Source organism: Lycium barbarum, chromosome 2 (genome assembly GCF_019175385.1).
Source record: "Lycium barbarum isolate Lr01 chromosome 2, ASM1917538v2, whole genome shotgun sequence".
Taxonomy (NCBI): Eukaryota; Viridiplantae; Streptophyta; class Magnoliopsida; order Solanales; family Solanaceae; genus Lycium; species Lycium barbarum.
The window spans coordinates 13,867,091-13,894,981 of record NC_083338.1 but is presented as its reverse complement, the minus strand read 5'-3'; the positions used below and the strand labels follow the sequence as shown (position 1 = coordinate 13,894,981).

The window sequence follows — 27,891 nt, the reverse complement described above, 5'->3', positions numbered from 1 at the left end:
TCGGTAAGATTAATAGGGGGTTAACCATCTAGTTAAGAAAAATTATGTTAGCATCATTTTTTCTTAATGCAGAGTCATTACTTGAGATTCAGTAGTATATTTCATACCTCTACTTGATTAAATATTCAATTTCAACACAAACCGGAAATTCACAACCCCCCAAAAAGAAATGAGTTGCATAAAAACAAAGCATGCATGTTACACCCAGTATTTTTATACGGTAAGTTTCTTCATGAGTTGGTTACATAGATTCAGAGAGCGAAGTGACCTTCGAGGTCATATGAGATTAGACATGTCTATTTTGGGTATATAAGAGTTTAATACCATGTTTAGGTATTGGAAGGTTCCGGGATCAAAAGAATCGAAGAAATTAAATTTGACGAAACTTTGGGAAAATTTGGCCGAATTTTGGAAATGATTTTTTTTTTTTGTCCAAATTTGGGGAGATATAACTTCTAGCATATGAGGAGTTATGGAATGAATAACCTATGTAAATTCAAGTTCAGAGAGTTTTCTTTTCAATGCAATTGACTGATTGTAAATCCGAGAAGTACGGAGCAAAATACGGCCCGAACAAAAAAATACGATTTCAAGTACGGACCGTATTTCCTTGGGTAGAAAGTGAAATTTTCAGGTTGAGAATTAACGCCAAGAAATACAGACCGTATTTAAAAATACAGTCCGAACTTTTTGACCATATTTTTATGTCGGCTGTAGTCCTTTTTTTATATAATTTGTATACCCTTCATTTTATATCATTTTCTCCACTTCCCTGACCTCCAACATTCTAGAAAACCCTCTCCATCATATCTAATCAACTCCTAAGAAAAATCAAGGATCAAAGAGAAGATTAAGTGTTTAAAGGGTCTAAAGTGATCATGGAAGCTTGCTTCTCCTTTTGGTAAGGGTTTTGAAGGATACTTCAAGGGGAAGAACTCTTGGAATTGACGTGTTCTTGAGTTCTGGAGGTAACATTCTATCTTAACTTCATGTTTACGAGTTTATATAATGGATATGCTAGGTTTAGATGAAAAAGAGTTGGAAGAAAGGTTCAAACTTGAATTTGAGTTTGTGTTGGGATGTAATCTAACTTGAGTCATGTTGTAAATATGTTTTTAAGCTAAAACCTTGTTGTGAGGATAGTAGTTGGTGTTGTGATTGTATTGAGGATATTATACTTAATATAAATGTAAGATGAAGGTGTATAAGTGTTATATACAAAGCATATTGGGCTATTTTGATATAAATCTTGAGGTGAGTAGTGATGTGGAATTAAAGAGACTTATATGAGGTTGTTGTTATATTGTTGATTGTTAGGTGTGCTGTAGTGACTAAGGAGATTGGAAAATTAGCCGACGGTTTCATTGTGGGATTTTGGTTGACGACTTGAGGTATGTTAAGGTTAACTTTCTTTCTTTTGGCATGATCCTTATGAACGGAACGTAAACGTAACGCTACTCCATAATGAATCCATTCTTAGCAGCTAGGGAGGTCCATGTTGATTCATGATCTAGAATTTTGTTTCCAGTAAGTCCTCATTAAGATTCAAAATGATTCACAGAGTCATTTGTTAACGAAGATGCTATCACATAACAATGTTCGGAGGTATAACGACCTTATGTCCCTCCGACAGATTCAGGACGTACTCTTATCATATTCATGCACTGCATTATATATATATATATATATATATATATATATATATATATATATATATATATATATATGTACAAACCTATGACCCCTCAGGCGTTATATATGTGAATATTATGTATTATATATATATGGGGTATGGGGAAGGAGACAGCGTTATATACGCACTACCACTTGATCAGCTAGTCACACGATGATAATGATTCCAGAGGCCGATATGATACGATAGGATGCTTACAGAGGCTTGCCAGGTATTATATATATTTGGGGTATGGGGAAGGAGACGGTGTTATATACTGTAACGACCCGTTTGGTCGTTTAGAACCTGTGAACTAGTTTTCGCTAAAATACCCTTTTCTTAGTTTAAAGGGTATTCTTAATTTGCGGGAATTTGGTGGCATGGTGATTTAATTGGCGGATATTTTTTTAAATATCTTTTTATTTAATATGTGTGAATAGTTTATTTATAGGAATATGAGTTTCACACATATAAGATCTAAGTTGGAAATTAAAATATTTGGCGGAAGGACTATGTTTCTACAGGTGGTTAAGTGGATAAGTAAATTGTAGAAAATAAGGGGAATATTATTTACACACACATATATAGGGCATGAGGAGAGAGTATTTATTTTACTTTATTTTATTTGGCTAATATGCTAATGGATTGGTGGACTAAAATGCATTGGTTGGTTATTAAATAAAAGGTAAAAGAAGTGGGCCAATCTACTATTTGGACTTACGGAGGGAGTAATAAATTTGTTAGGTAGGTAGGTATTAATGATGAAGATAAAGGAAAGTCACAGTTAGTTAGTGCATGTACTTATTATTAAGTTGTAAACATATTAATTAGTGGAAGTACAGAGGGATAATTTCCACTCAATGTTTCCTTTTCAACAAGTCAATGATAATGATAACCACCAGCTCCTTTATCTGCCAACAAACACCAATTCTTCTTCTTTTCTAAATTATCAAGACACCACCCATGTCCAAGATCTTATTACGGATCTTGCTCCATTCGATTCATTATTGGAAGTGGACACAAATTACTTTAACTTGAACAACACCAGAAATATCAAGAGGAAGAGCAAAAACATTCCAAAAAGAATTCTAGGAACTCAACTGTGCAAGTAAGGATTTCTTCCAATTATTGATTCTTGGTGTAATATAATTAATCCTCTATGTGTTTAGTGATTAAGATTATAGTGTTCATGTCAGAGATGGTATTAGTAATGATTATGGATCCATTTCTTTTACTTGAGTTTAGTTCATATTATATATTTAAATTGTTTAATATCATGTGAAATATAACTAAGTATTGATGTTGGATTTCTTGGATGATATATATGTACGTAAGATTTTTTTTTTTTTTTGGTGCATGTTTCCTTTGATCTGTCTCATGAATGCATCATGGTCTAGAGTCACTATTTTAATGACTGGACGATTTTAATGACTTTATAATGTTGAGCTACTGCTTGTTGAGCTTTTCCTCAGTTGACGAAGATGTTTTTGGCAATTGCTTGAGGTCTATTTAACAATCTTTTTCTTCATTAAGTATGCAAAAGTTTTGGTACTATGTACATAATGGAAGCCCTTGTTCAAATATATTAAATTATGTTTTTGTCTTAATCTGTGAATGCTTTCATCTATATTGTGTGTTTGGATCAGATTTTTTATTTTATTTATTATTGTCCATTATATTTCATATTCTTGATATTTCAAAAAAATTCAATAAAATAATGGTATATAGAAATTGGTGGGTTTTCCATGGAACCGAGTTTTCAAGTAAAATGTGGAATTGAACGTCGATTCGTGATCGGATTTCGATGATTGTTGAGAATCATAAGTTTGGGCTATTGTATGCCAGTTTTCAATAAAATTACAATCTTTCCCTTGTGGGCCCAATGCCACTTTTTGGGGTGCGTTTCTGGGTTTCGAATGTAAATATAGCAATATGGGTGCTCGTAGATTCGTATTCTAACGTAGATCGCATATCTTATAGATTTTAATCGTTCAGAGGCTCTACGCAAAGGGAAGACATTAGTTTGATTGTTCGTGGCACTCGTTCGGCATTGAGGTAGGTTACGGTCTACTTTAGTTAGACTCTGATTAGAGAATCGCATGTAGTTGTAGAAAGTGACGGGGATAGCATGATAGGCCTTCGGGCATGAAGTGGAGGTGAATTCTAATTAGGTTGGTTTGTCAGCTGTTATGTGTGCTTGTCGCCAAATGTGTTATTTCTGTGATAATCACTTGTTTGTATCTCAGTCACATACTAGTTCACTCATCGCATGAAAAAGAATGGTAATATTGATAATTGAACAGTGGACAGTAATATGACTTGTACTTGTTGATTTATATTGGTGATATTGTTGAGACTGATATCATGCATGGCATGCTTTCCATATTATTGTTGTGATGATTGGTGAGGTGACTGATTGAGAGACTCCGAGGTCTTTGCCGGAGATTGAGAGTGATTAAAAGCCTCCGAGGTTTCTGCCGGAGAGCACGAGTCGTACATGGACTTCGCGGGTCCCCCATGGGTCATGGCTTTGAGGCACTGCCCTTAGCATGTGTGTACGAGAGTGGAGTGAGAGAGGTGATTATTGTATTGCATTGCATTGCATTCATCCACTTATATATTTGACTGATCATTTGGTGAATTATATCTGTCTTGGTTGATTTCATGATTCCTTTATACTTTATTTGTATATGATACGTGACCATACCTGTTTGCTCTATATGCTACTTGTTGGTTTCAACTTCTTCATGCGTTATCTAATCATTGTCGGCCTATGATGCTTACCGGTACAAGTGTTGTACTGATACTACTCTTGTTGCACTTTTGTTGAGTGCAGAGTACGATCCAGGTTCCAGTTCTACACCCCGTGGCTGATACGCGAGGGTGACATCTTCAGTCATTCAGGGTGAGCTACTTGGTCATCCGTGGCCCCTGAAGGACCTCCTCTATTTATTTCGGTTCTTGTATTCTACAGACAATATGTAGCCTTCGGGTATTTTCAGACTTCTATTCCGTACTATGTTAGCGCTCTTGTACCCTTTGACCAGATTTTGGGGTTGTCGTGACATTTCTAATTATGATAAGCATTTAAGACTTGATAACTTATTCTTATTTAATTTTTCTGCTTATTTAACTTGTTATTAGTAATGTGGTTCGCCTACTCGGAGGGATAGTGTAGGTGCCACCACGACTCGCGAATTGGGTCGTGACAAAGTTGGTATCAGAGCTTCTAGGTTAATTGGTCTAATAAGTACAAGAGCAATGTCTAGTAGAGTCTTGCGGATTGGTACGTAGACGTCCGTACCCATCCTCGAGAGGCTATAGGACATTTAGGAAACACTCCATTTCTTTTTCTCGTTTCGTGCTAGTTCAATCCGATTGGTATCTGGTTCATTCTTTTCGTGCGAGATTGTTCAGATTGGTATCTTAACCTTATTTCTATGTTCGCTCACAGATGGTGAGGACGCGATCAACCGCTACTGGAGGCCAGGAGTCTGTACCTGCACCTGCACCTACACCCGCACCTGCATCCATACCCGTTGCCCGAGCAGCTGTCCGTGGGCGAGGTAGAGGACGAGGCAGGGGCAGAGGCCGTGCAGCTAATCCAAATAGGAACCAAGCACCAGCACCTGCTCAGGACCCTGACAGAGATTTAACTCGGGAGCTTAACGACATTCCGGGAGAGGAGATTAGGGTTGCTGAGGCACAACTTGGGGTCGCAGCTACTCTTGATTTTCAGGAGTCTGTGCTTCGAGTGTTGGGGTACTTTGACAGTTTGGCTCAGGTGGGCATGATTCCAGTTGCTCCAGATGGCTCGCAGCCTAAAGTGGGAGGTCATACTCCCGATGCTACGGTTGCTCCAGGATTTCGGACATCGAGGGTATTGCCGGCTGCAGCAGTGGCTCCCCATATTGATGCCGCTCCAGCGCCTGATTTTGCTCCAAGGCCTATGGATGGGCCAGTGTTGACCAGCGAGGAGCGAAAATTGTTCGAGGGATTTACCAAAATGTCTCCTCCTTGGTTCTATGGCACTCCCAGGGAGGATGCGTATGAGTTTATCGTTAGCTGCCATGAGATGCTTCATAAGTTGGGTGTAGTGGAGTCTCACGGGGTCGATTATGTTTCTTTCCAGTTAGTTGGGGATGCCAAGCAGTGGTGGAGATCGTACATGGAGTGTCGACCAGTTGGCTTGCAACCTTTGACCTGGACCCAGTTCTACCAGGTGTTTCTGGAGAAGTATGTCCCTCGTACTCTGAGAGACAATAGGAAGGATGAGTTTTCAACATTGGAGCAACGGGGAAGGTCGGTTGCGGAGTATGAGACCAGATTTCTCGCTTTGTCCCGTTATGCGACAGCATTACTTCCCACAGAGGCTGAGAGAGTGAGGAGATTTGTGAAGGGTTTGGACCTTCCGCTTCGGCTGGTGACCTTACAGTTAGAGGCCTCTGGGGCCTTATTTCAGTCAGTAGTAGAGCATGCCAGGAGGGTTGTGTCAGAGATGGGTCGGGCACATAGTGGGGGTGGCGACAAGAAAGCTCGTGGATTTGATAGTTTCAGAGGTCCTATTAGAGGTGGGGGACGCCATGACAGGGTTCGTCATCATCCCTCAGCCGCCCCATCCAGTCATCACTACAGGCTTTAGCAGGTGGTTCTTCAGGTTATAGCGGGCATAATTCTGAGCAGACTTCCCGAGGTTCTTACTCTCGACCTTCAGACCGCGGAGGGTATTCTGGTTTTTCTACGACAGTTCAGCAGCCTACGGCCAGAGGAGCATGTTTTGAGTGTGGTGAGACAGGGCATTTCGCGAGAGAGTGTCCTAGATCCAGGCAAGGTTCTAGAGTTTAGATATCTAGGCCTCCAGCACCGCCAGCTAGAGGAGGAGGATATTCTGGTAGAGGGGGTTCGCAGTCTGGCAGGGGTGGCCATCAACCTAACAGAGGTGGTCATCAGTCGAGTAGGGGCAGCACTCAGTCAGTGAGAGGAGGATCTCAGGTAGGCAATGGTAGTCGTGGAGGCACACAGTCCGAGGGTGGACGTACTCATTTCTATGCATTTCCGGGTAGACCAGAGGCCGAGGCCTGTGATGCGGTTATCACAGGTACTATTTCAGTTTGTCACCGACCAGCTTCTATTTTATTTGATCCGGGTTCTACTTTCTCTTATGTGTCCACTTATTTCTCTACGGTTCTGGATATGCTTTGTGATATGCTTGATGTACCTATTCGCGTCTCTACTCCTGTCGGAGATTCTGTGATAGTAGATCGGGTCTATAGGTCTTGTGTGGTCACATTTATAGGGTATGATACTTGGGTAGACTTGGTTATTTTGAATATGGTGGACTTTGATATTATTTTGGGCATGGACTGGTTATCTCCCTATCATGATATTTTAGACTGTCACGCCAAGACAGTCACGTTGGCCATGCCAGGTATTCCGCGGTTAGAGTGGAAAGGTACTCCTAGTCCAGCACCTAAGAAGATCATATCATTTTTTCGGGCAAAGAAGTTAGTGGATAAGGGATGTTTAGCATATTTGGCTCATATGCTCGATACTAGTGTGGATACTTCTTCCCTAGAGTTAGTGCCAGTTGTTCGTGAGTTCTCAGAGGTTTTCCCTACAGATTTGCCTGGTATGCCGTGTGATCGAGATATTGACTTTTGCATTGACTTGGAGCCAGGCACTCGACCTATTTCTATTCCACCCTATCGGATGGCTCCGGCAGAGTTAAGAGAGTTGAAGGAACAGTTGCAAGACTTGTTGAGCAAATGATTTATTAGATCCAGTATTTCCCCTTGGGGTGCTCCCGTTCTGTTCGTGAAGAAGAAAGATGGTACCATGCGGATGTGTATCGATTATCGGCAATTAAACAAAGTTACCATCAGAAATAAGTATCCAATACCCCGCATTGATGACTTATTTGACCAGCTTCAGGGTGCGTCGATCTTTTCTAAGATTGATTTAAGGTCAGGCTATCATCAATTGAAGATTCGAGCGGAGGATATTCCGAAGACTGCTTTTAGGACCCGATATGGTCATTATGAGTTCTTGGTGATGTCTTTCGGGCTTACTAATGCCCCCGCAACATTCATGGATTTGATGAATGGGATATTCAATCCTTACTTAGATTCATTCGTGATCGTGTTTATTGATGACATCTTAGTGTACTCTCGGAGTAAGAAAGATCATGAGAGGCATCTGAGGATCGTGCTTGGCCTATTGAAGGAGAAGAAATTGTATGCCAAATTTTCCAAGTGTGAGTTCTGGCTCAGTTCCGTGGCATTTTTGGGACATGTTGTGTCCAAGGATGGAATTATGGTTGATCCCAAGAAGATCAAGGAGGTTAGAGATTGGGCCAGGCCTACTTCGGTGACGGAGATTCGGAGTTTCGTGGGCCTTGCGAGTTATTATCGTCGATTTGTGAAGGGGTTTTCATCTATTGCTTCCCATTTTACTAGGTTGACTCAAAAGAATGTGCCTTTCCAGTGGTCCGATGAGTGTGAAGAGAGCTTTCAAAAGCTCTAGGCTTTATTGACTTCAGCCCCGATTTTGGCTTTACTTGTGGAGGGAAAGGACTTTACTGTTTATTGTGATGCTTCTCGGATTGGCTTGGGTTGTGTGCTGATACAAGAGGGTAGGGTGATCGCATATGCTTCGAGACAGTTGAAGGTCCACGAGAAAAACTACCCCACTCATGACTTTGAGTTGGCTGCAGTAGTCTTCGCTTTGAAGATTTGGAGACATTACTTGTATGGCGTCCATTGTGAGGTGTTCACGGATCACTGTAGTCTTCAGCATGTGTTTAATCAGCGGGACCTAAATTCGAGGCAGTGTAGATGGATGGAGTTGCTTAAGGACTATGATATCACCATTCTTTATCATCCGGGAAAAGCAAATGTGGTAGCTGATGCGCTGAGCCGAAAGGCAGTGAGTATGGGTAGCTTGGCGCGTTTGCTTGTGTAAGAGCGTCCTATAGCCATGGAGGTGCAGAGTTTGGCTAATAGTATGGTGAGGCTCGATATTTCAGAACCTGGTAAGGTTTTAGCTTGTGTGGAGGCGAGGTCGTCTCGTTTAGAGCAGGTTAGGGCCCAGCAGTTTGAGGATATGAAATTGTGCAAAATTCGGGATAAAGTGCTAGGTGGAGAAGCCAAAGAAGCTATTCTTGATGATGGGGGTATTTTGAGAATTAAGGGGCGTATTTGCGTTCTTAGAGTTGGTGAGTTGATTCCGTTAATCTTGAAGGAGGCTTATAGTTCCAGATACTTCATTCATCCAGGAGCAACAAAGATGTATCGTGACTTGAGGCAACACTATTGGTGGGGTAGAATGAAGAAAGACATTGTGGAGTTTGTTGCACAGTGTTCGAATTGCCAGCAAGTTAAGTATGAGCACCAGAGAACAGGTGGTGTGCTTCAGAGAATGCCCATTCCCTAATGGAAATGGGAAGGGATCGCCATGGATTTCGTGGTTGGTCTTCCGAAGACTCTGGGTAAGTTTGATTCGATTTGGGTTATCGTGGATAGGTTGACTAAGTCCGCGCACTTCATTCCGGTTCAGGCTTCTTATAACGCGGAGAAGTTGGCCAGGATCTACATTCGGGAGATAGTGCGATTGCACGGGGTTCCTATTTCCATCATTTCTGACAGAGGCACTCAGTTTACTTCCCATTTCTGGAGGACTTTGCAAAAAGAATTGGGAACTCAGTTAGATCTTAGCACCGCGTTCCACCCGCAGACAGATGGTCAGTCCGAGAGGACTATTCAGGTGCTTGAGGATATGTTGAGGGCGTGTGTTATTGATTTTGGTGGTCATTGGGACAAATTCTTACCCTTGGCAGAGTTCGCGTACAATAATAGCTAGCATTCCAGTATTGATATGGCGCCATTCGAGGCTTTATATGGTAGGAGGTGTCGTTCTCCTATTGGGTGGTTTGATGCTTTTGAGGTTCGACCTTGGGGTACAGATTTGCTGAGGGAGTTTTTGGATAAGGTGAAGCTTATTCAGGAAAAGCTTCTGGCAGCTCAGAGTAGGCAGAAGGAGTATGCTGACCGGAAGGTTCGTGATATGGAGTTCATGGTTGGTGAGCAGGTCCTATTGAAGGTTTCACCCATGAAGGGTGTGATGCGATTTGGGAAGAAAGGCAAGTTGAGCCCGAGGTTTATTGGCCCTTTTAAGATTCTTCGTCGTGTTGGCGATGCGGCTTATGAGTTGGCGTTGCCACCAGGTTTGGCAGGTGTTCATCCGGTATTCCATGTTTCTATGTTGAAGAAGTACCATTCAGTCAGGTCTTATATCATTCAATAGGATTCGGTACTACTAGATAAGAATCTATCCTTTGAGGAAGAGCCGGTAGAAATCCTAGATTGACAAGTGAGAAGGTTAAGGTCCAAAGATATTGCTTCAGTCAAGGTGCAGTGGAAGCACCGTCCGGTGGAGGAATCTACTTGGGAGACCGAGGCGGATATGCAGAGTAGATATCCTCAGTTGTTCGACAGTTCAGGTACCTCCTTTTCTCTCCCTTTACCCTTGTCGCTCGAGGACGAGCGATTGTTTGATTGGTATCTGATGTAACAACCCGTTTGGTCGTTTAGAACCTGTGAACTAGTTTTCGCTAAAATACCCTTTTCTTAGTTTAAAGGGTATTCTTAATTTGCGGGAATTTGGTGGCATGGTGATTTAATTGGCGGATAGTTTTTTAAATATCTTTTTATTTAATATGTGTGAATAGTTTATTTATAGGAATATGAGTTTCACACATATAAGATCTAAGTTGGAAATTAAAATATTTGGCGGAAGGACTATATTTCTACAGGTGGTTAAGTGGATAAGTAAATTGTAGAAATTAAGGGGAATATTATTTACACACACATATATAGGGCATGAGGAGAGAGTATTTATTTTACTTTATTTTATTTGGCTAATATGCTAATGGATTGGTGGACTAAAATGCATTGGTTGGTTATTAAATAAAAGGTAAAAGAAGTGGGCCAATCTACTATTTGGACTTACGGAGGGAGTAATAAATTTGTTAGGTAGGTAGGTATTAATGATGAAGCTAAAGGAAAGTCACAGTTAGTTAGTGCATGTACTTATTATTAAGTTGAAAACATATTAATTAGTGGAAGTACAGAGGGATAATTTCCACTCAATGTTTCCTTTTCAACAAGTCAATGATAATGATAACCACCAGCTCCTTTATCTGCCAACAAACACCAATTCTTCTTCTTTTCTAAATTATCAAGACACCACCTATGTCCAAGATCTTATTACGGATCTTGCTCCATTCGATTCATTATTGGAAGTGGACACAAATTACTTTAACTTGAACAACACCAGAAATATCAAGAGGAAGAGCAAAAACATTCCAAAAAGAATTCTAGGAACTCAACTGTGCAAGTAAGGATTTCTTCCAATTATTGATTCTTGGTGTAATATAATTAATCCTCTATGTGTTTAGTGATTAAGATTATAGTGTTCATGTCAGAGATGGTATTAGTAATGATTATGGATCCATTTCTTTTACTTGAGTTTAGTTCATATTATATATTTAAATTGTTTAATATCATGTGAAATATAACTAAGTATTGATGTTGGATTTCTTGGATGATATATATGTACGTAAGATTTTTTTTTTTTTTGGTGCATGTTTCCTTTGATCTGTCTCATGAATGCATCATGGTCTAGAGTCACTATTTTAATGACTAGACGATTTTAATGACTTTATAATGTTGAGCTACTGCTTGTTGAGCTTTTCCTCAGTTGACGAAGATGTTTTTGGCAATTGCTTGAGGTCTATTTAACAATCTTTTTCTTCATTAAGTATGCAAAAGTTTTGGTACTATGTACATAATGGAAGCCCTTGTTCAAATATATTAAATTATGTTTTTGTCTTAATCTGTGAATGCTTTCATCTATATTGTGTGTTTGGATCAGATTTTTTATTTTATTTATTATTGTCCATTATATTTCATATTCTTGATATTTCAAAAAAATTCAACAAAATAATGGTATATAGAAATTGGTGGGTTTTCCATGGAAACGAGTTTTCAAGTAAAATGTGGAATTGAACGTCGATTCGTGATCGGATTTCGATGATTGTTGAGAATCATAAGTTTGGGCTATTGTATGCCAGTTTTCAATAAAATTACAATCTTTCCCTTGTGGGCCCAATGCCACTTTTTGGGGTGCGTTTCTGGGTTTCGAATGTAAATATAGCAATATGGGTGCTCGTAGATTCGTATTCTAACGTAGATCGCATATCTTATAGATTTTAATCGTTCAGAGGCTCTACGCAAAGGGAAGGCATTAGTTTGATTGTTCGTGGCACTCGTTCGACATTGAGGTAGGTTACGGTCTACTTTAGTTAGACTCTGATTAGAGAATCGCATGTAGTTGTAGAAAGTGACGGGGATAGCATGATAGGCCTTCGGGCATGAAGTGGAGGTGAATTCTAATTAGGTTGGTTTGTCAGCTGTTATGTGTGCTTGTCGCCAAATGTGTTATTTCTGTGATAATCACTTGTTTGTATCTCCGTCACATACTAGTTCACTCATCGCATGAAAAAGAATGGTAATATTGATAATTGAACAGTGGACAATAATATGACTTGTACTTGTTGATTTATATTGGTGATATTGTTGAGACTGATATCATGCATGGCATGATTTCCATATTATTGTTGTGATGATTGGTGAGGTGACTGATTGAGAGACTCCGAGGTCTTTGCCGGAGATTGAGAGTGATTAAAAGCCTCCGAGGTTTCTGCCGGAGAGCACGAGTGGTACATGGACTTCGCGGGTCCCCCATGGGTCATGGCTTTGAGGCACTGCCCTTAGCATGTGTGTACGAGAGTGGAGTGAGAGAGGTGATTATTGTATTGCATTGCATTGCATTCATCCACTCATATATTTGACTGATCATTTGGTGAATTATATCTGTCTTGGTTGATTTCATGATTCCTTTATACTTTATTTGTATATGATACGTGACCATACCTGTTTGTTCTATATGCTACTTGTTGGTTTCAACTTCTTCATGCGTTATCTAATCATTGTCGGCCTATGATGCTTACCGGTACAAGTGTTGTACTGATACTACTCTTGCTGCACTTTTGTTGAGTGCAGAGTACGATCCAGGTTCTAGTTCTACACCCCGTGGCTGATACGCGAGGGTGACATCTTCAGTCATTCAGGGTGAGCTACTTGGTCATCCGTGGCCCCTGAAGAACCTCCTCTATTTATTTCGGTTCTTGTATTCTACAGACAATATGTAGCCTTCGGGTATTTTCAGACTTCTATTCCGTACTATGTTAGCGGTCTTGTACCCTTTGACCAGATTTTGGGGTTGTCGTGACATTTCTAATTATGATAAGCATTTAAGACTTGATAACTTATTCTTATTTAATTTTTCTGCTTATTTAACTTGTTATTAGTAATGTGGTTCGCCTACTCGGAGGGATAGTGTAGGTGCCACCACGACTCGCGAATTGGGTCGTGACATATACGCACTACCACCTGATCAGATATATATCTATACATATATGTATGTATGTATGACCCCTATGCATGCATGCACAGACAGTATTTATGCAGATCATTGGCCTACAGAGGCAGTTCAGACATACAGGTTGTTTTCATTTTATCCTATGTACTTTTATGTCTCTTTATGTTACTTTCATGCCTTACATACTCAATACGTTTCCTTTACTGATGTCCCTTTTCTGGGGCGCTACGTTTTATGCCCGCAGGTTCAGGTAGACAGATTGACGATCCGCCCCTGCAGGCTGATATTCAACTGATATTGGAGCACTCCTCTTGTTCCGGAGTTGTTGTTGTGTTTTGGTACGTTATACTTTTGTGTACATACGGGTATGGCGGGACCCTATCCCGACCTTATTATGTCATATACTCCAGTAGAGACTTATAAACGGTCATGGTATAGTTAGACGATGTATGGCCCCGCAGCCTATATTTTTATTGTAATGTATTTCATGGTGGCCTAGTCAGCTTGCACAATTTTTGTCCAGCATAGTCATATCGGATGTCTTTTCGGGCTCATCCCCTTTTCAGCATTTTCCCCTCATGATTTAGCAGATTTCCATCTTATGACCCTCGAGGTCCACTCTTGGTTATAATTATGGTATGAAAGCATGATTAGTGGTGCTCGGCAGGTAGGGCCCGGGTGCTTGTCATGGCCCTCCGGTTTGGGTCGTGACACTGCATCAACATAAGGGGCAGACATTATGAGAAAGGGCATGAGAAATTTTTTCTAACTAATTTTATTGGAGAATAAGAAAATCTACTGGTTCTAAAAAGGGGCTCAACATTCTCACAACATATTGATAGATAACATTTAAAGAAGGGGATATGCATCCGCAACCTATTGTAAAATTGCGAAATCTTCCTAATCTTACATTGCTAGATGTTAATAATTGTCAACAAACCAAGTGACAGTTTTTGATATAATTAATGTCGTACTTATCACCATTATCCTCTAATGAGAAAGTACAACATTTGCTGTAAATGCTTACATTTGCTTTCATACCTGATAATATGCAAGAAGAAACTGAAGTGGGTTTATCTCTGATGTCTTCTCTTGGGGGAGTAATTAATAGCCTTAGGTAAAATAGTTGGAAGAACTGCAAGCTGCAATAGAACATATTGTCATATTTTATAGTGATGAACTGTCATGACCTATTTTGCCTAAGCCGTGTGGGCACATGCCTTCCCACCTTGGTAAGCAAACCCTCAACCCAACAATAAATAAAGTCACAATTACATAATCAATCAAGCGGAAAAGAATAGATACGTAAGTCTCACTATATATATATATATATGTGTGTGTGTGTGTGTGTGTGTGTGTGTGCGGAACAATAATAGTACCCCCAGGGTCTACTCTAAGTCATACAAGAGCATCTGGAAGGAATAATACAAGTCTGGAGTAAAAAATACATCAAAATCTCTGTCTCTGAATAGAAGTAGGATATAATAAAATAGAGAAGTCTTCAAGGCAGCGAACGGCCATGCTCACCCAGAAAACTCGATGCTAATGCTGAAGACGACAATCAGCCACGGGGAATAGAAGTAGGCCCAACCTGATACTCTGGATTCATAAAGAAATGCAGCAAGTGCAGGTCAGTACAAAACAACGGTACTGGTAGGCATCATCGGCCGACCCAGCATGGCTAACACTATTCAGATAATAAAGCAAAATAGGCAATTAAACCAACAAGTATAAATCAAACACAGTAGAAGCCAAGTATGTGTCAATGCCTAAGTAGAGCATCTAATCCCAAATGTGCCAAATCTCAAGATATCAAGTCCGAATCCAACATCACAAGTACAACATCAATTATCTCCAAAACAACTGTGATGCAATGCAATGCAATAATGCATGGGTGCAATGCAATGTAAATGTTGTGTACACATGTACTCCGGACGAAAATATCGATATCTCGGTAGCACAACCCAAGGTGACTCGCGAAGTCTAAGTGCCACCCGTCCCGGATCTTTGCCCAGCAGACAGACGGGACCCCGAATCTTTGACCACGGGGGGTTCTCACCGGTACCACCCTGGGGACCCGCGGAGTCCATGCACTCGCTCAATCTATGATTCCGGGACGAACATCAAATAACGGACTCTCACGTCACTCAAGTAAAATCGAGCCCAGCTCATCAAAGTGTTTCATCAAGTATCATCAGTATCTGAACAGTATATCATGAGGAATAAGAGTGCGTGCAATGCATGTATCATCATCAATAGTCATGCTCAATATCACAAGTACCAACAATGGGTATGCCAACAATATATCCGAATCACAAGTACCAACAGTGGGTACTGATAAATTGGTATTTTACCAACTTATCTCTTCTTTAATCTTATATTTTTGCTATATTTGCTTGAGAAAATAGTGTATTTAATATCATTTACATCTATTTTACAGGTCTTATGTGATTTAGAAGTGATTAGAAGAAACCAAGTGAAAATTAAGTCAAAAAGAGGCCAAATGGGACAGTTTTGCAAAACTGTCCAAACTGGACAGTTTTGCAAAAACGGGCCAGATCTGCAAAAAACGGGCAGAATTGCAAATCTGAAAAATGGGGCATAAAAGAGAGGCTTAGGGCAGAAAACATATCATCTTTGGCTCAACACAAGTCCTTGGAGGCTAGGGTTTCACACCAACACATTGGAGGAGAAGATTGGAAGCACTTTAATGAGATATTCTTAATCCTTTCTTCTACTCTTGGTTTGTATTGAATATTTATGTGTGTAATATTTCATTTCAATACTTGAACCTTGTTTATGGAAGTATATATTGTTTAAGTTTGGATTGAATCTCTTGTTTTGCTTATATGTTGAATGATTTTATTCCTAATGAAGTGAGTTATTGTTTCTTTAATTAATCTCATTTTGAATGATTCTTAAGGGAGTAGCTAACCCTAAGACTTGCCCATTTATTTCGGTTTAAACTTGGAAGAGGCAAACTCGGGATTGGGAAAGATTAATTAACAAGAATTTGGGGCGTTAACCCTCATCTAATGGAAATCGACCTAGGGATAGGCGACACCATTTGTATCCATATTCGGGTGTTCTTAATGCTCCTAATTGCTTTAGGGATATTCAATTAGGTAGTCTAGTTAGTCTTCGGAAGAAGCTAATTTAGAGTCATTATCCGAGGCTAAGTAATATAAACTCATCATTATTTGTAAATCATGAAATACATTGGATCGTTACTAGAGAGTAATTTCCCTTGTATCCATGCTTGTGGCCATTGATCATTTTACTTGCTTTCTAGGTTAGTTTACATTTTTGCATTAGTTATAATTTTCTCCAAAATCCAAAATATTATCCATCGTTTGGCTTTAGCTATCATTGGTGAAAATTCCTACTTTTCCTAATCGCCTACATATTGTTCTCTGTGGGATTCGACCCCGACTCATAGTTGGGTAAATATATTTGCATACGACCGTGCCCATTCTAATTAATAGGGTGGATTTGGACGTTATCAAATTTTGGCGCCGTTGCCGGGGAGTACCGTTCAGAAATTACTAATTGTTGTGTACTATTCTTTAAAACTTTTTCTATTCCATCACACCTCGTTTGCTGTTTTAGTGAACCAGGTGAACATGGCTGGAAGACCCCATCGCAATCAAGGGAACCAAGGGGGGATCCAAGTGAACCATCCTGCACCAGAAGAAGAGGAGGATGAGAATGTATTTGCAGAATTCATCGACGAAGCTGATTATGCTTCTGCTGTAGTTCCCCCGAGAACAGGAAATGCTAATTTCAAAATTGATAGTTCTATCTATCAGCTATTGAAACTTGAAGGCTATTTCCGAAATTCTTCGGAGGACTGTCCACTTCGACACCTAAAGAATTTCGTGCATGTATGTTCCCAACAATCTCAAGGTGTTGTTCCTGCTGATGCACTGCGACTGCGGGTTTTCAAATATTCATTAGCTGGCCAAGCTAGGGAATGGTATGAAAAGCTCCCGAGCAATACTATTCATACCTGGAATGAGCTGGCCAATATCTTTCTAAAAAAATGGTTCCCACCCAGCAAAAAGGCTGAGCTTCGGGATAAGATTTTTGGGTTTAAACAACTTCCAGGGGAACAACTATATGCTGCATGGGAGAGGTTCAAATATTATCTAGCTCAATCTCCGAATCATGGATTTCCAGATGCAATTCTCACAGAGAAGTTCTACAAGGGGCTAGATACAATGAATCAAATAGCTGTCAACACTGCAGCTGGGGGATGCTTTATGGACAAAACCTTTGTCAACATCACCCGGTTGCTCGACAAGCTTACTACCCATAATCAAGCCTGGCATTCGACTGATAGCGAATTCCTATCATATGGTAGTCCCTCTGTGGCCGCGGTGGCCAAAGAAAATCATGAGCGAGATCATGCGTTCGCTCAACTGCAAACCACCGTGGATTTATTATCCAAAAGGCTTATGGAGAAAGAGGCCAAATGTGTAAACGTTATCGATGAGATGCCACCTCATGCTCCCGGAATGTATCAAGTTTCTGACGAAACTTATCTTGAGGGGCAGCCACAATATGAGGATGCGAATTATGTCAATAACTCGCAAGGGGGTTATCAACGGCAAAACTACCAAGGTTCCGGTAATCACCCATGGCAAAGGCCTCAACAAAATTACCAAGGACAGAATTATGGAAGAACTGATCAGGGTAATCCTAATCAAGGGAATTACAATAACAATAATTATGGCAACAAGAGCTCTAACCCCTACATTCCACCTAGGGGGCAAGCATCAAATTCCCAGCCATGGAAAGATAATTCAGCTACTAACTCTGCTGGTAACACGTCTAATGATTCTGCAGAACTGAAGAGTATGATGCAGAAAATGCTGATGAATCAAGACAGAACAGAGAGCACAATCAAGGGAATGTCCCAGGTCCAACTATCGCATTCAGCTTCCATTCAGAAGCTTGAAGCGCAATTCAGAGACCTTTCCCGAGAAGTGCATACTCCTCAACGGGGACAATTACCGAGTGATACAGTTCCTAATCCAAAAGGTAGTGGAGTGAACTCTGTGGACAATGTACTTGCCATTAGCACCAGAAGTGGAAAAATACTTCAGGGTGACAATAAAAAGCCAATTGATCAGGAACCAATTGTTGAAAAAGAAGCGCAGCCTAGTGTATTGGATGATATTGTCGAGGAAGAAACAGGGGAGGAAGTCCCCATTGTAGTTGAAGAAGAGCTGAATCTTAATAAACCAAAGGAACCGGTGGAAAACCAGGAAAAGGGGAAGGCAAAACTTTCCGGTGCTCTTCGCCCTTTGAGGCAATTGTTCAAATCTTCACCACCTTTTCCTCAAAGGCTGGTGAGAAAAACAGAAGATGAGAAGTGCTTGCGATTTTATGATCAACTCAAGCAGTTAACGATGAATTTTCCGTTCATGGATGCTGTCCAAGAAATGCCTGGCTTTGCTAAGTATTTGAAGGACCTTTTAACAAAGAAGAAAAAAACATTGAAACATGACACTGTGGGCATCACTCACCGCGTTAGTGCCATTCTTTCCAAGACCACAGTGCAAAAGAGGGAAGATCCTGGAGCATTCACAATTCCATGCACCATAGGGCAGCAAAATTTTGCTAGGGCTTTATGTGATAACGGGGCTAGCATAAATCTTATGCCCCTGGAAATTTTTATGAGATCAGGGTTAGAGATGCCGAGGCCAACTACCATGAGATTGAAGATGGCTGACAGATCGATAAAAAGGCCAGTGGGGGTAGTTGATGATGTACTGGTTCAAATCGGGAAATTCCTTCTGCCGGCAGATTTCGTGATTCTTGATTGTGCTATTGATCAAGAAATTCCTATTATTCTGGGAAGACCTTTCCTTGCCACGGGGAGAGCTCTTATGGATTCCGAGAAGCACGAAATAAAGTTCCGGGTGAACGATGAGGAGGTGACTTTCCACGCAAGCAGAGGTATGAAATTACCTAGTCCTTATCAAAGTATTTCAGTCATAAATTCTGTTGATGAGGTGGATGATGTTGTGGAATTCAAAATGGAGGAAGAATGTTTGAGTGAAGCACTATCGGCCATCTTGGTAAATTTTGATGCTGAACAAATGGAGGAATATACTGAGACAATAAATGCACTCATCGGTCTGGGGTCTTACTCTTATGAGCCCAAGAAACTATCTCTTGATTTAGAGAAGCGAACAACTCCTCCCGCAAAACCCTCAATTATTGAGCCATCGAAGTTGGATCTCAAGCAACTTCCAGCTCATCTTAAATATGTGTTTCTTGAAACGAATGCCTCCCTCCCAGTTATTGTGTCATCACTTCTGAATGAGTGCCAAATCCAAAGACTCATCGAAGTATTGAGAAAGCATTTAAGAGCTTTGGGATGGACTATTGCAGACATCCGGGGGATTCCCGCCAGAATTTGTGAGCACCGAATACAGTTGGAGGAGGAAAGTTCGCCGAGTGTTGAGCATCAGCGAAGATTAAATCCACCGATGCAAGAGGTGGTGAAGAAGGAAATAATTAAGTGGTTAGATGCTGGGGTGGTCTACCCGATAGCCAACAGTCCACGGGTAAGCCCAGTTCAGTGTGTGCCAAAGAAAGGGGGCATCACTGTTGTTCCTAACTCTAAAAATGAGTTGATTCCGACAAGGACTGTCACCGGTTGGAGAGTGTGTATGGACTATCGGAAGCTGAATACCGCATCTTGCAAGGACCATTTCCCTATGCCTTTTATTGATCAAATGCTTGATCGGCTAGCCGGAAGATCTTATTACTGTTTCTTGGATGGGTACTCAGGATACAACCAGATCAACATTGCGTTGGAAGACCAAGAAAAGACTACTTTCACTTGTCCCTATGGGACATTCGCTTTCAGCCGGATGCCATTTGGTCTTTGCAATGCACCAGCTACCTTCCAAAGATGCATGATGTCCATATTCTCTGATATGGTTGAAAACTTTCTTGAAGTTTTCATGGATGATTTCTCTGTGGTGGGAGATTCATTCGATGAATGTTTGGGTCATCTTGATCGGGTGCTGCAACGGTGTGAGGAAACCAACCTCGTGCTCAAATGGGAGAAGTGTCATTTTATGGTCAAGGAGGGCATTGTCCTTGGCCATAAGATTTCAGAAAAAGGGATTGAGGTTGATCAAGCTAAAATCGATGTGATTTCACAACTCCCTCCGCCCGTTTCAGTAAAAGGAGTTCGGAGTTTCTTGGGGCACGCCGGATTCTATAGAAGGTTTATCAAAGACTTCTCAAAAATTGCAAATCCCATGTGCAAACTCTTAGAAAAAGAATCCAAATTCAATTTTGATGAAAAGTGCATCAAGGTGTTTGACGAGTTGAAGCTGAAATTAACCTTCGCACCGATTGTGGTGTCCCCAGATTGGTCACTTCCCTTTGAATTAATGTGTGATGCCAGTGGTCTTGCAATTGGTGCTGTGCTTGGTCAGCGGCTAAACAAAATCCTACACCCAATTTATTATGCCAGCAAAACATTGAATGGAGCCCAGCTGAACTATACAGTAACGGAGCAAGAATTACTTGCTATTGTTTATGCTTTTGAAAAGTTCCGGGCCTATTTGTTGGGTGCCAAGGTAGTGGTTCACACTGACCATGCTGCATTGCGCTATTTGATGGCGAAAAAGGATGCTAAGCCTCGGTTGATAAGATGGGTGTTGTTGCTACAAGAATTTGACTTTGAAGTCAGAGACCGGAAAGGGTCAGAAAATCAAGTAGCTGACCATCTTTCCAGACTGGAAGCACCAGGGAGACCGAGTGATGTGCTAGATATTGATGACACTTTCCCGGATGAAAGAGTTTTGGTCATTGCCAATGATGTGGCACCATGGTATGCCGATATTGCCAATTATTTGGTAACTGGCATCGTTCCTGAAGAGTTGAAGACATATCAAAAGAAGAAGTTCTTGAGAGACTGCCGACAGTATTGTTGGGATGAGCCTTACTTATTCAGAACGTGTGCTGACAATATGATCCGGAGATGTGTGGCGGAATCTGAGGTGATGGACATTTTGAAAGCTTGCCATGATTCTCCAGTTGGTGGACATCACAGTGGAAATCGAACAGCAGCCAAGGTGCTAGAGTGTGGCTACTACTGGCCAGCCATTTATCGTGATGCAAATATGTTGGCACGCTCTTGTGATAAATGCCAACGCCAGGGCACAATAGGTCGGAGGCATGAAACTCCGATGAACTTTGTTCTTGAGGTGGAGCTATTTGATGTATGGGGAATTGATTTTATGGGGCCCTTCGTGAGCTCCTACGGCCTGAAATACATTCTTGTCGCAGTGGATTATGTCTCCAAATGGGTGGAGGCGGTGGCCTTGCCTAACAATGATGGTAGGAGAGTCAATTCGTTTCTCAAAAAGAACATCTTTACTAGATTTGGCACTCCTAGAGCTATTATTAGCGATGGTGGATCTCATTTCTGCAATAAACCATTTGCTGATCTTCTTGAAAAATATGGCGTGCATCACAGGGTTGCCACTCCATATCATCCTCAGACGAGTGGTCAGGTTGAGGTCTCAAACAGAGAAATAAAAAGCATCTTGGCAAAGACGGTCAATGTGAATCGCACTGACTGGTCTAAAAAGTTGGATGATGCTTTATGGGCATATCGCACGGCATTCAAAACGCCTATAGGGACTTCACCGTATAAGTTGGTATTTGGGAAAGCATGTCATTTGCCTATTGAGCTTGAGCATAAAGCCCTTTGGGCATTGAAAAAGCTGAATATGGATTGGCATGAAGCAACCAAGCTGCGGTTGTTTCAAATCAACGAGATGGATGAATTTAGGAACAATGCCTATGAAAGTGCAACACTGTACAAGGAAAAGATGAAATACTATCATGACTTGAAGATCCTAAAAAGGGATTTTCAGCCAAAAGACTTGGTCTTGTTATACAATTCACGCCTGAAGTTCTTTCCAGGCAAGTTAAAGTCCCGTTAGTCTGGCCCTTTTGAAATTGTGAGTGTATCCCCAAATGGAAGCGTCATTGAGGTGAAATCCGAGGATGGCACTCGGACGTTTAAGGTGAATGCACAAAGAGTGAAGCATTACCATTGGTGTATTGATGATGGTAAGGTCGTGGATAGGTATCGTTTGAAATATGGCTCCTGAACTCGAAAATGAGGTACCACGTCGAGCGGTGACGTTAAACCAAGCGCTGTGTGGGAGGCAACCCACATTTACCGCTTTGTAAGTAGTTTAAAGTTTGTATTGTCCTTGTATTCTTTTGTGTTGTTGATGTGCTAATGTGATGGGATTTTGAGAACTGAAGGGACGAAATAACTGCTGAATGATTCAAGGCGAGACGCTCCATGTTACGGCCCGTAACTCATGTTACGGTCCGTATCATGAAGCGTAACAGGCAAAAAGAAAAAAAGAAAAAAATCACTGAAGGGTGAGGAAGAGTGTTACGGTACAAGTTACGGTCCGTCGTAATTCGTCCAAAACAGCCCCCTACCCGGTTTCATCACAACTACTCCAACTTCATGATTTTCATTCGTTTATCCAACTACAATGCATTCAATTCATTTCCAATACATGATCAACAAGATTAACGTTGATACAAAATCTGGGCTTCACTGGAAATTTTCAACATGTTACGCCAGGTGATACGGACCGTAACACGAGTTACGGTCCGTCGATTGGACTGCCAGGTCATTAATGAATAAGTGAAACAGGGTCGTTTGATGGACCGTAACACAAGATACGGTCCGTATCTCAGGATACGGTCCGTAACAGGTAACGTAATTGTCGGAAATGTTTAAATACATTACCGACGGTTCCCATTTCAAATTAAAAGGATTCTTAAAACGTTTTTCAACTGCTTCTCCCTCATAAATCCTCTCTTCTCTTCTTCACATCCTCCTCTCTTCATCTTCCATTCTCCCCCATATTTCTCTAAAAATCTCTTTACTATCTTCTTATCACAATCCCTGTTGCAAGTTTGAGTTTCACCCTTACAATCGCCAACGATCAGGTATTACATGTCTTTGCTCTTTTCTTTTAGCTATCAATGCGAGTTCTATGATGCTCATGAATAATTTCGTATAATATGCGTTGAAATTCGTGTTTTGGGCTGTGTTGGTTGAGTTTGAATTTCAATTGATAAGTTATGGGGGATTTGACAATGGTTGAGGGTTGGGATTAGTATTGGTGCTGTTTAAAAGATTCTTGGGCACGAGCAATTGCTTCCCACTGAATTGGAGGGCAAATCCGGTTAAAGGTTTCATTTTTGAAATTACTAAATCGGTTTGCCACCCAACTGTTCGATAAAAGTCCCCAATAAAAACTTTAATAAAACCGGGTGAAGTCTGAGTAACCCGAGGCATGTGAGGGGATATAATATTGTTTTACAACATACCCATGGGACAGTAAGTCCAAAATCTTGGCCTCGTGCTTAAAACGAGAAAATTTGGCCAAGTCATTTGTTTGCTAATCCGTTGCCCGTCATTATGTGTTACGGACCGTAACATCGCACCGTAACACCGATAATTTCCATGAAAACTTTCTGGAAATTTGGCTGAAGTTACGGTGGGATGTTACGGTCCGTATCCTATGTTACGGACCGTAACATCATACCGTAACACCTCTCAAATTTCCAGTAACTTTTCTGAAAATTTTGATCATGTTACGGTGAGACGTTACGAACCGTATCCTACGATACGGACCGTCGACTGTGTTACGGTCCCTTTGCTTAATTGAACCATTTCAGTTACGGATGAAGATACGGCCCGTAACACCATCGACGGTCCGTCGACTGTGTTACGGTACCTGACCTAATTAAAGTCTTTGGCTTAAATTCATAAGGTGTAAAATTTTTACAACTTCTCGTACATCATATCTAACTTTTCCTTCCACAGGTATGGGTAAACCACGACAATCAAAGAAGGCTTCACCTAAGGTCGCGCAAAAAGGAAAAGGTCGTGCTGCAAGCAAGGTAACCTCACGGCTGCGCGACGACGATCTGATCAAGGACGCCAGGCCTAAAAAGAGGTCGGTCGCACCCAGCAAGCCACCCCCACCAGTTGCACCCAGCCAACCAGACCCACAATCAGAAAGTTCCTCCTTGACTGAGGAGTTAAGAGAGTCGAGCTCGTCGAGTTCGTCGAGCCAAAGTGAACCCCAGTGGGCTATCACACCAACACACCGACCTCAACCACCCATTAGACAGCCTACTGCGGAGGAGCGCGAAAAAGAGCGCGAACAGGAAAGAAGGAAACTTGACATTTGGCTGCAAGCTATGACTGAGAAGATCCTCCGGTTTAATGTGGAGGGATCTGAAGATTTGTATAACAAGGGGTGTGAGCGGGTAAAAGGTGAGGGAATGGACCCAAGGCGGAGTATTTTCGAGGAACGGAATGTCATCTTCGATGGAATCGAAGGATATCCCGGCATTAGTGATACTATCCGATTCCACAAGTTGGAGTTTTTGAAAAACCCCGTTGGGTCCTACATATCGGTTTTTGTTAGGGAATTCTACGCTTCATATGGGGCAGCTGTATTCAAAGTAGTGAAGAAAGGGCAGCGAGCAACTCAAGTACCGGCAATGAATGAGGTTGTATTCCGGACAAAGAAGATAGATGTCTCTCCATCGGCTATAAATAAAACACTATTCGGGGAAGATTATATAGAGCCTACAGCAGCGGAAGAAGGGGAGTTTGCCTACAAAATTGAACAGAAGGATACAATCCCCGTCCGAAAATGGGTAGCTTCTGTTATTGCACGAACAACAGATCCTGAATGGGCCATAGTGCCAAAGTTGACAGCCACCACGCGGATTTGGAAAAACACCCTAACGCCAGAGGCAAAGGTTTGGTGGCAAATTGTTCTGTTCCGAATCCGCCCTACCCAATCAGATAATTATTTGACTCCAGACAGGGCTGTTCTTGTGGCTTCCATAATGTCGCGATATAAGATCAACTTCGGGCGACTGATAGCCGAAGACCTCCGAGAGAGAGCCACCCAGCCGGCCACTTCCCTCATTCATCCATGCCTGCTTACGCTACTATGCTTGCGTGCAGAACCAGAACCCCTACCCCATATCGATCACAGTGTGATTGCCAGCCATATTTATGACATCACAAAAGGGAAAGATGAGGTGTTCAGCCAGGGTTCGTTGCCCTCTGCATCGGTTTCTGAGGTGCCGGAGGGGCCTACGGGATCAGATGTTATACCCTTGGCTATCATGGGTGAAGAGGGAGCTGCTGCGGATCAGCACACAGATTCTGAGGCTCCACCGGCTGATCATGCTACACAGCCTATGCCACCTCCAGCCGCACCTACTTCGGGTGGTCCTACCTCTTCCACTGGAGCAAGCCCAGCACCACCGCAGGCAACACCAGGAGTCCCACCCGAGCTTGCGAAAAAAATGATGTTCAACCGGGACAATTTTGGGGCAGTGGTCCTGCAAGAGGATCGCACAGATAGGCAGGTCAAGCAGATCATGACTGAGCTAAAATTATACACAAAAAGGGCTATTGATGTAGCGCTGCGACCGATAAAAGAACAAATGGCTGCGGACCACCTACAAATCCACTCCCGAATAGATGGTATTGAGGGCAGGATGACTGAGCTGACTAGGACACACCCTACATTGGAATTGGGCGCTATTCGGAGTGAGTTGCGGTCTGTCAAGGATGATGTGCAGAAATTGAAGGCCCAGGAAGTGGCTGTGGCGACAGACCAGGTTCCTAAAGTACACACAGAGTTGGTACAGAGCCTATACCAGCCGGTTCAGAGCCTACTAGGGGATGATGACAACGAAGACACGGTTGAGGAACAGCACGACGAAGAGTTGTAGGAGGATATCCCCTCTGTGGACAAAGGGAAGCGAAGCAGAGCATCGCCAGATCTCGAGCCCATTCTCCAAAGTCTTGATCCATATGCTGAGTTGCGCCCACAGAATGAGGAAGAGGAGCGGCGTACTTTGAAAAGAATCCGCCAGGAGTCCCGGTTAAGTTCCGACACCGCAGGAGCTACTTCTAGCTCAGCTCAGCCCATTGAGACGGCTCACCGTATTTCTCCCCCACCCACTGCTCCACCCCATGATGCTGCGACAGATCCGAGTGCCTAGTGCGCTCCAGGGAGGCCCTCCATTTTTTTTTTAATGCGTTATATTGATGCTTTGAGGGCAATGCATGCTTTTAAGTTGGGGGTGTAGTATTTACTGATTGGTTGTTGGGATTGCTGTTTTAGTATACTGGAGATTGTTTTTAGTATTTTTGTTTTGATGGGTATTTTATCCCAAAATTGTGATAATAAGCATGTGTTTAAGACAATTGTTATTGTTTTGTTTTGTTGGTATTATTTTTATTAGCAAGTATGTGTTAGGACGTTCTTCGGTTTGTCTTTGCTATGTGTTTCTATTCCCGAAGAATGCTATGTGTATGTTAAACCTAGCATGTTTAGGATGTTTAATATAGAAGTAAAGTAATGATGACTTAAGTGGTAGTGGTCCGTGTTTCTAGCATAGATATAAATGGTTTTTACAAGTTCAATGATATCCCTCCGAAAAATAATTTGTGATATACATCAAAAATGAGTTGTTGATATTGACATGTATGGTTCTTTTAATGACATTTCAAAGAAAGGGTGTTTATGCATATGAAATCTTCAAACGGAAATGAAGTCGGAATATTTAAACAATCCTTATACCATTGTGTGGTGAGTTTTTAGCTTCTATTTGCATATGATGCTTGCAATCTAGAACTTGCCCGGTTGGTCGTGCGTGAATTCTAAAGAGAATTTGATTGTGAAGTGATCTTAGGCTTTCTTTGTATTAACCCCCAAGTATCTTAAATGAGCCTGGCCCGTACAGAAAATGATCCCTAGTCTCCCATTTTTGAGCCTATAGACTTTTTCTTCGATTAACCATGAACTAACCTATTTCCCTTTTGTGAATAATCCCATTTGGCACCAAGTCCCTCCTTGACACGGAAGAATGACAAATGAGGCTAAAAGCCTAAGTTGGGGGTGATAAGTCAAGATGCGAAAAATGAGGCCAAAGGCCTGTTGGGGGTGATCACGAATATAAAGGGACATAATTCAGCGTGGATATAAAAAAAAAAAAATTAGATATATAGGTATGTAAGTTCTAAATAAATCCGCGCTAAAGATGGAGGGTTGGAAATGATAGGAAGAATGATGAATGAAGTCAAAAAGAAGTGTCGAGGAGAGTGAGTCACCGATACCCAAATATTCATCCTACCCGTCCCTAAGCCAACGTTACAAGCCCAAAAAGTCCTAATGTGATCACGATCAAATTGTTCAGAGTTGAATGCATGGAAAATAAAGGCAAGTCTATGGTTTGTGCACGCATGGTATGCAAATTTCTTTGTGAGTGTGAGTGTTCTTCTGTCTCTTTAGTCTTCTGTCCCATTTATATCCTAAATGTGTGTTGGGACATACTTTGGTCTATGTGAGGGCATAAGGATTGTAGGTTTCAAAGTAACTGGCTTTCTGGAAGTTGAAATTCATGTGCATAGAGACCCCCGTACTATGATTGTGTCATTAATTGAGGTTGCATGGTTAATTGAAATTTTTCTGAAATGTGCATTTTGTGTCACAAACAGGAGATGGATAAGAGCCTAATATTTTTCTTGGATCGAAGAGTCCGTGCTAACAACACATGCCAAACCCACCGTAGTCATTCTTATTTTGCTAAGATGTCGTGTGTTAGTA

At 41.5% G+C, this 27,891-nt stretch overlaps 1 protein-coding gene, 1 long non-coding RNA gene and 1 other non-coding gene across 5 annotated transcripts; 2 read left to right on the top strand and 1 right to left on the bottom strand.

Moving 5' to 3' along the window:
* Positions 1 to 2,242: 2,242 nt before the first annotated feature.
* On the top strand, positions 2,243 to 6,519 carry LOC132626219 (uncharacterized). 2 transcript variants are annotated; one of them, XM_060341011.1, is made up of 4 exons: positions 2,243 to 2,780; positions 3,653 to 3,727; positions 4,509 to 4,577; positions 5,127 to 6,519. In XM_060341011.1, the coding sequence occupies exon 4, from the start codon at positions 5,127 to 5,129 to the stop codon at positions 6,312 to 6,314; it is 1,188 nt and encodes a 395-aa protein (XP_060196994.1). In that variant the 5' UTR covers positions 2,243 to 2,780; positions 3,653 to 3,727; positions 4,509 to 4,577; the 3' UTR covers positions 6,315 to 6,519. The 2 variants fall into 2 exon arrangements, with proteins under 2 accessions (XP_060196994.1, XP_060196992.1); XM_060341009.1 differs by lacking the exon at positions 3,653 to 3,727 and having other exon boundaries at positions 2,247 to 2,780.
* A 1,705-nt stretch (positions 6,520 to 8,224) lies between these two features.
* Positions 8,225 to 13,723, top strand: LOC132626220 (uncharacterized). 2 transcript variants are annotated; one of them, XR_009577205.1, is made up of 4 exons: positions 8,225 to 11,065; positions 11,937 to 12,011; positions 12,793 to 13,294; positions 13,416 to 13,723. It is a non-coding gene; the product is annotated as an uncharacterized LOC132626220 (long non-coding RNA). The 2 variants fall into 2 exon arrangements; XR_009577204.1 differs by having other exon boundaries at positions 8,231 to 11,065; positions 12,793 to 13,723.
* A 3,515-nt stretch (positions 13,724 to 17,238) lies between these two features.
* On the bottom strand, positions 17,239 to 17,345 carry LOC132629538 (small nucleolar RNA R71). The gene has a single exon (XR_009578309.1). It is a non-coding gene; the product is annotated as a small nucleolar RNA R71 (small nucleolar RNA).
* Between the last annotated feature and the right edge of the window lie 10,546 nt (positions 17,346 to 27,891).

Excerpts from the sequence above, each read along its gene's own strand:
- LOC132626219 (XM_060341011.1), top strand. The coding sequence starts at position 5,127 with ATGGTGAGGACGCGATCAACCGCTACTGGAGGCCAGGAGTCTGTACCT.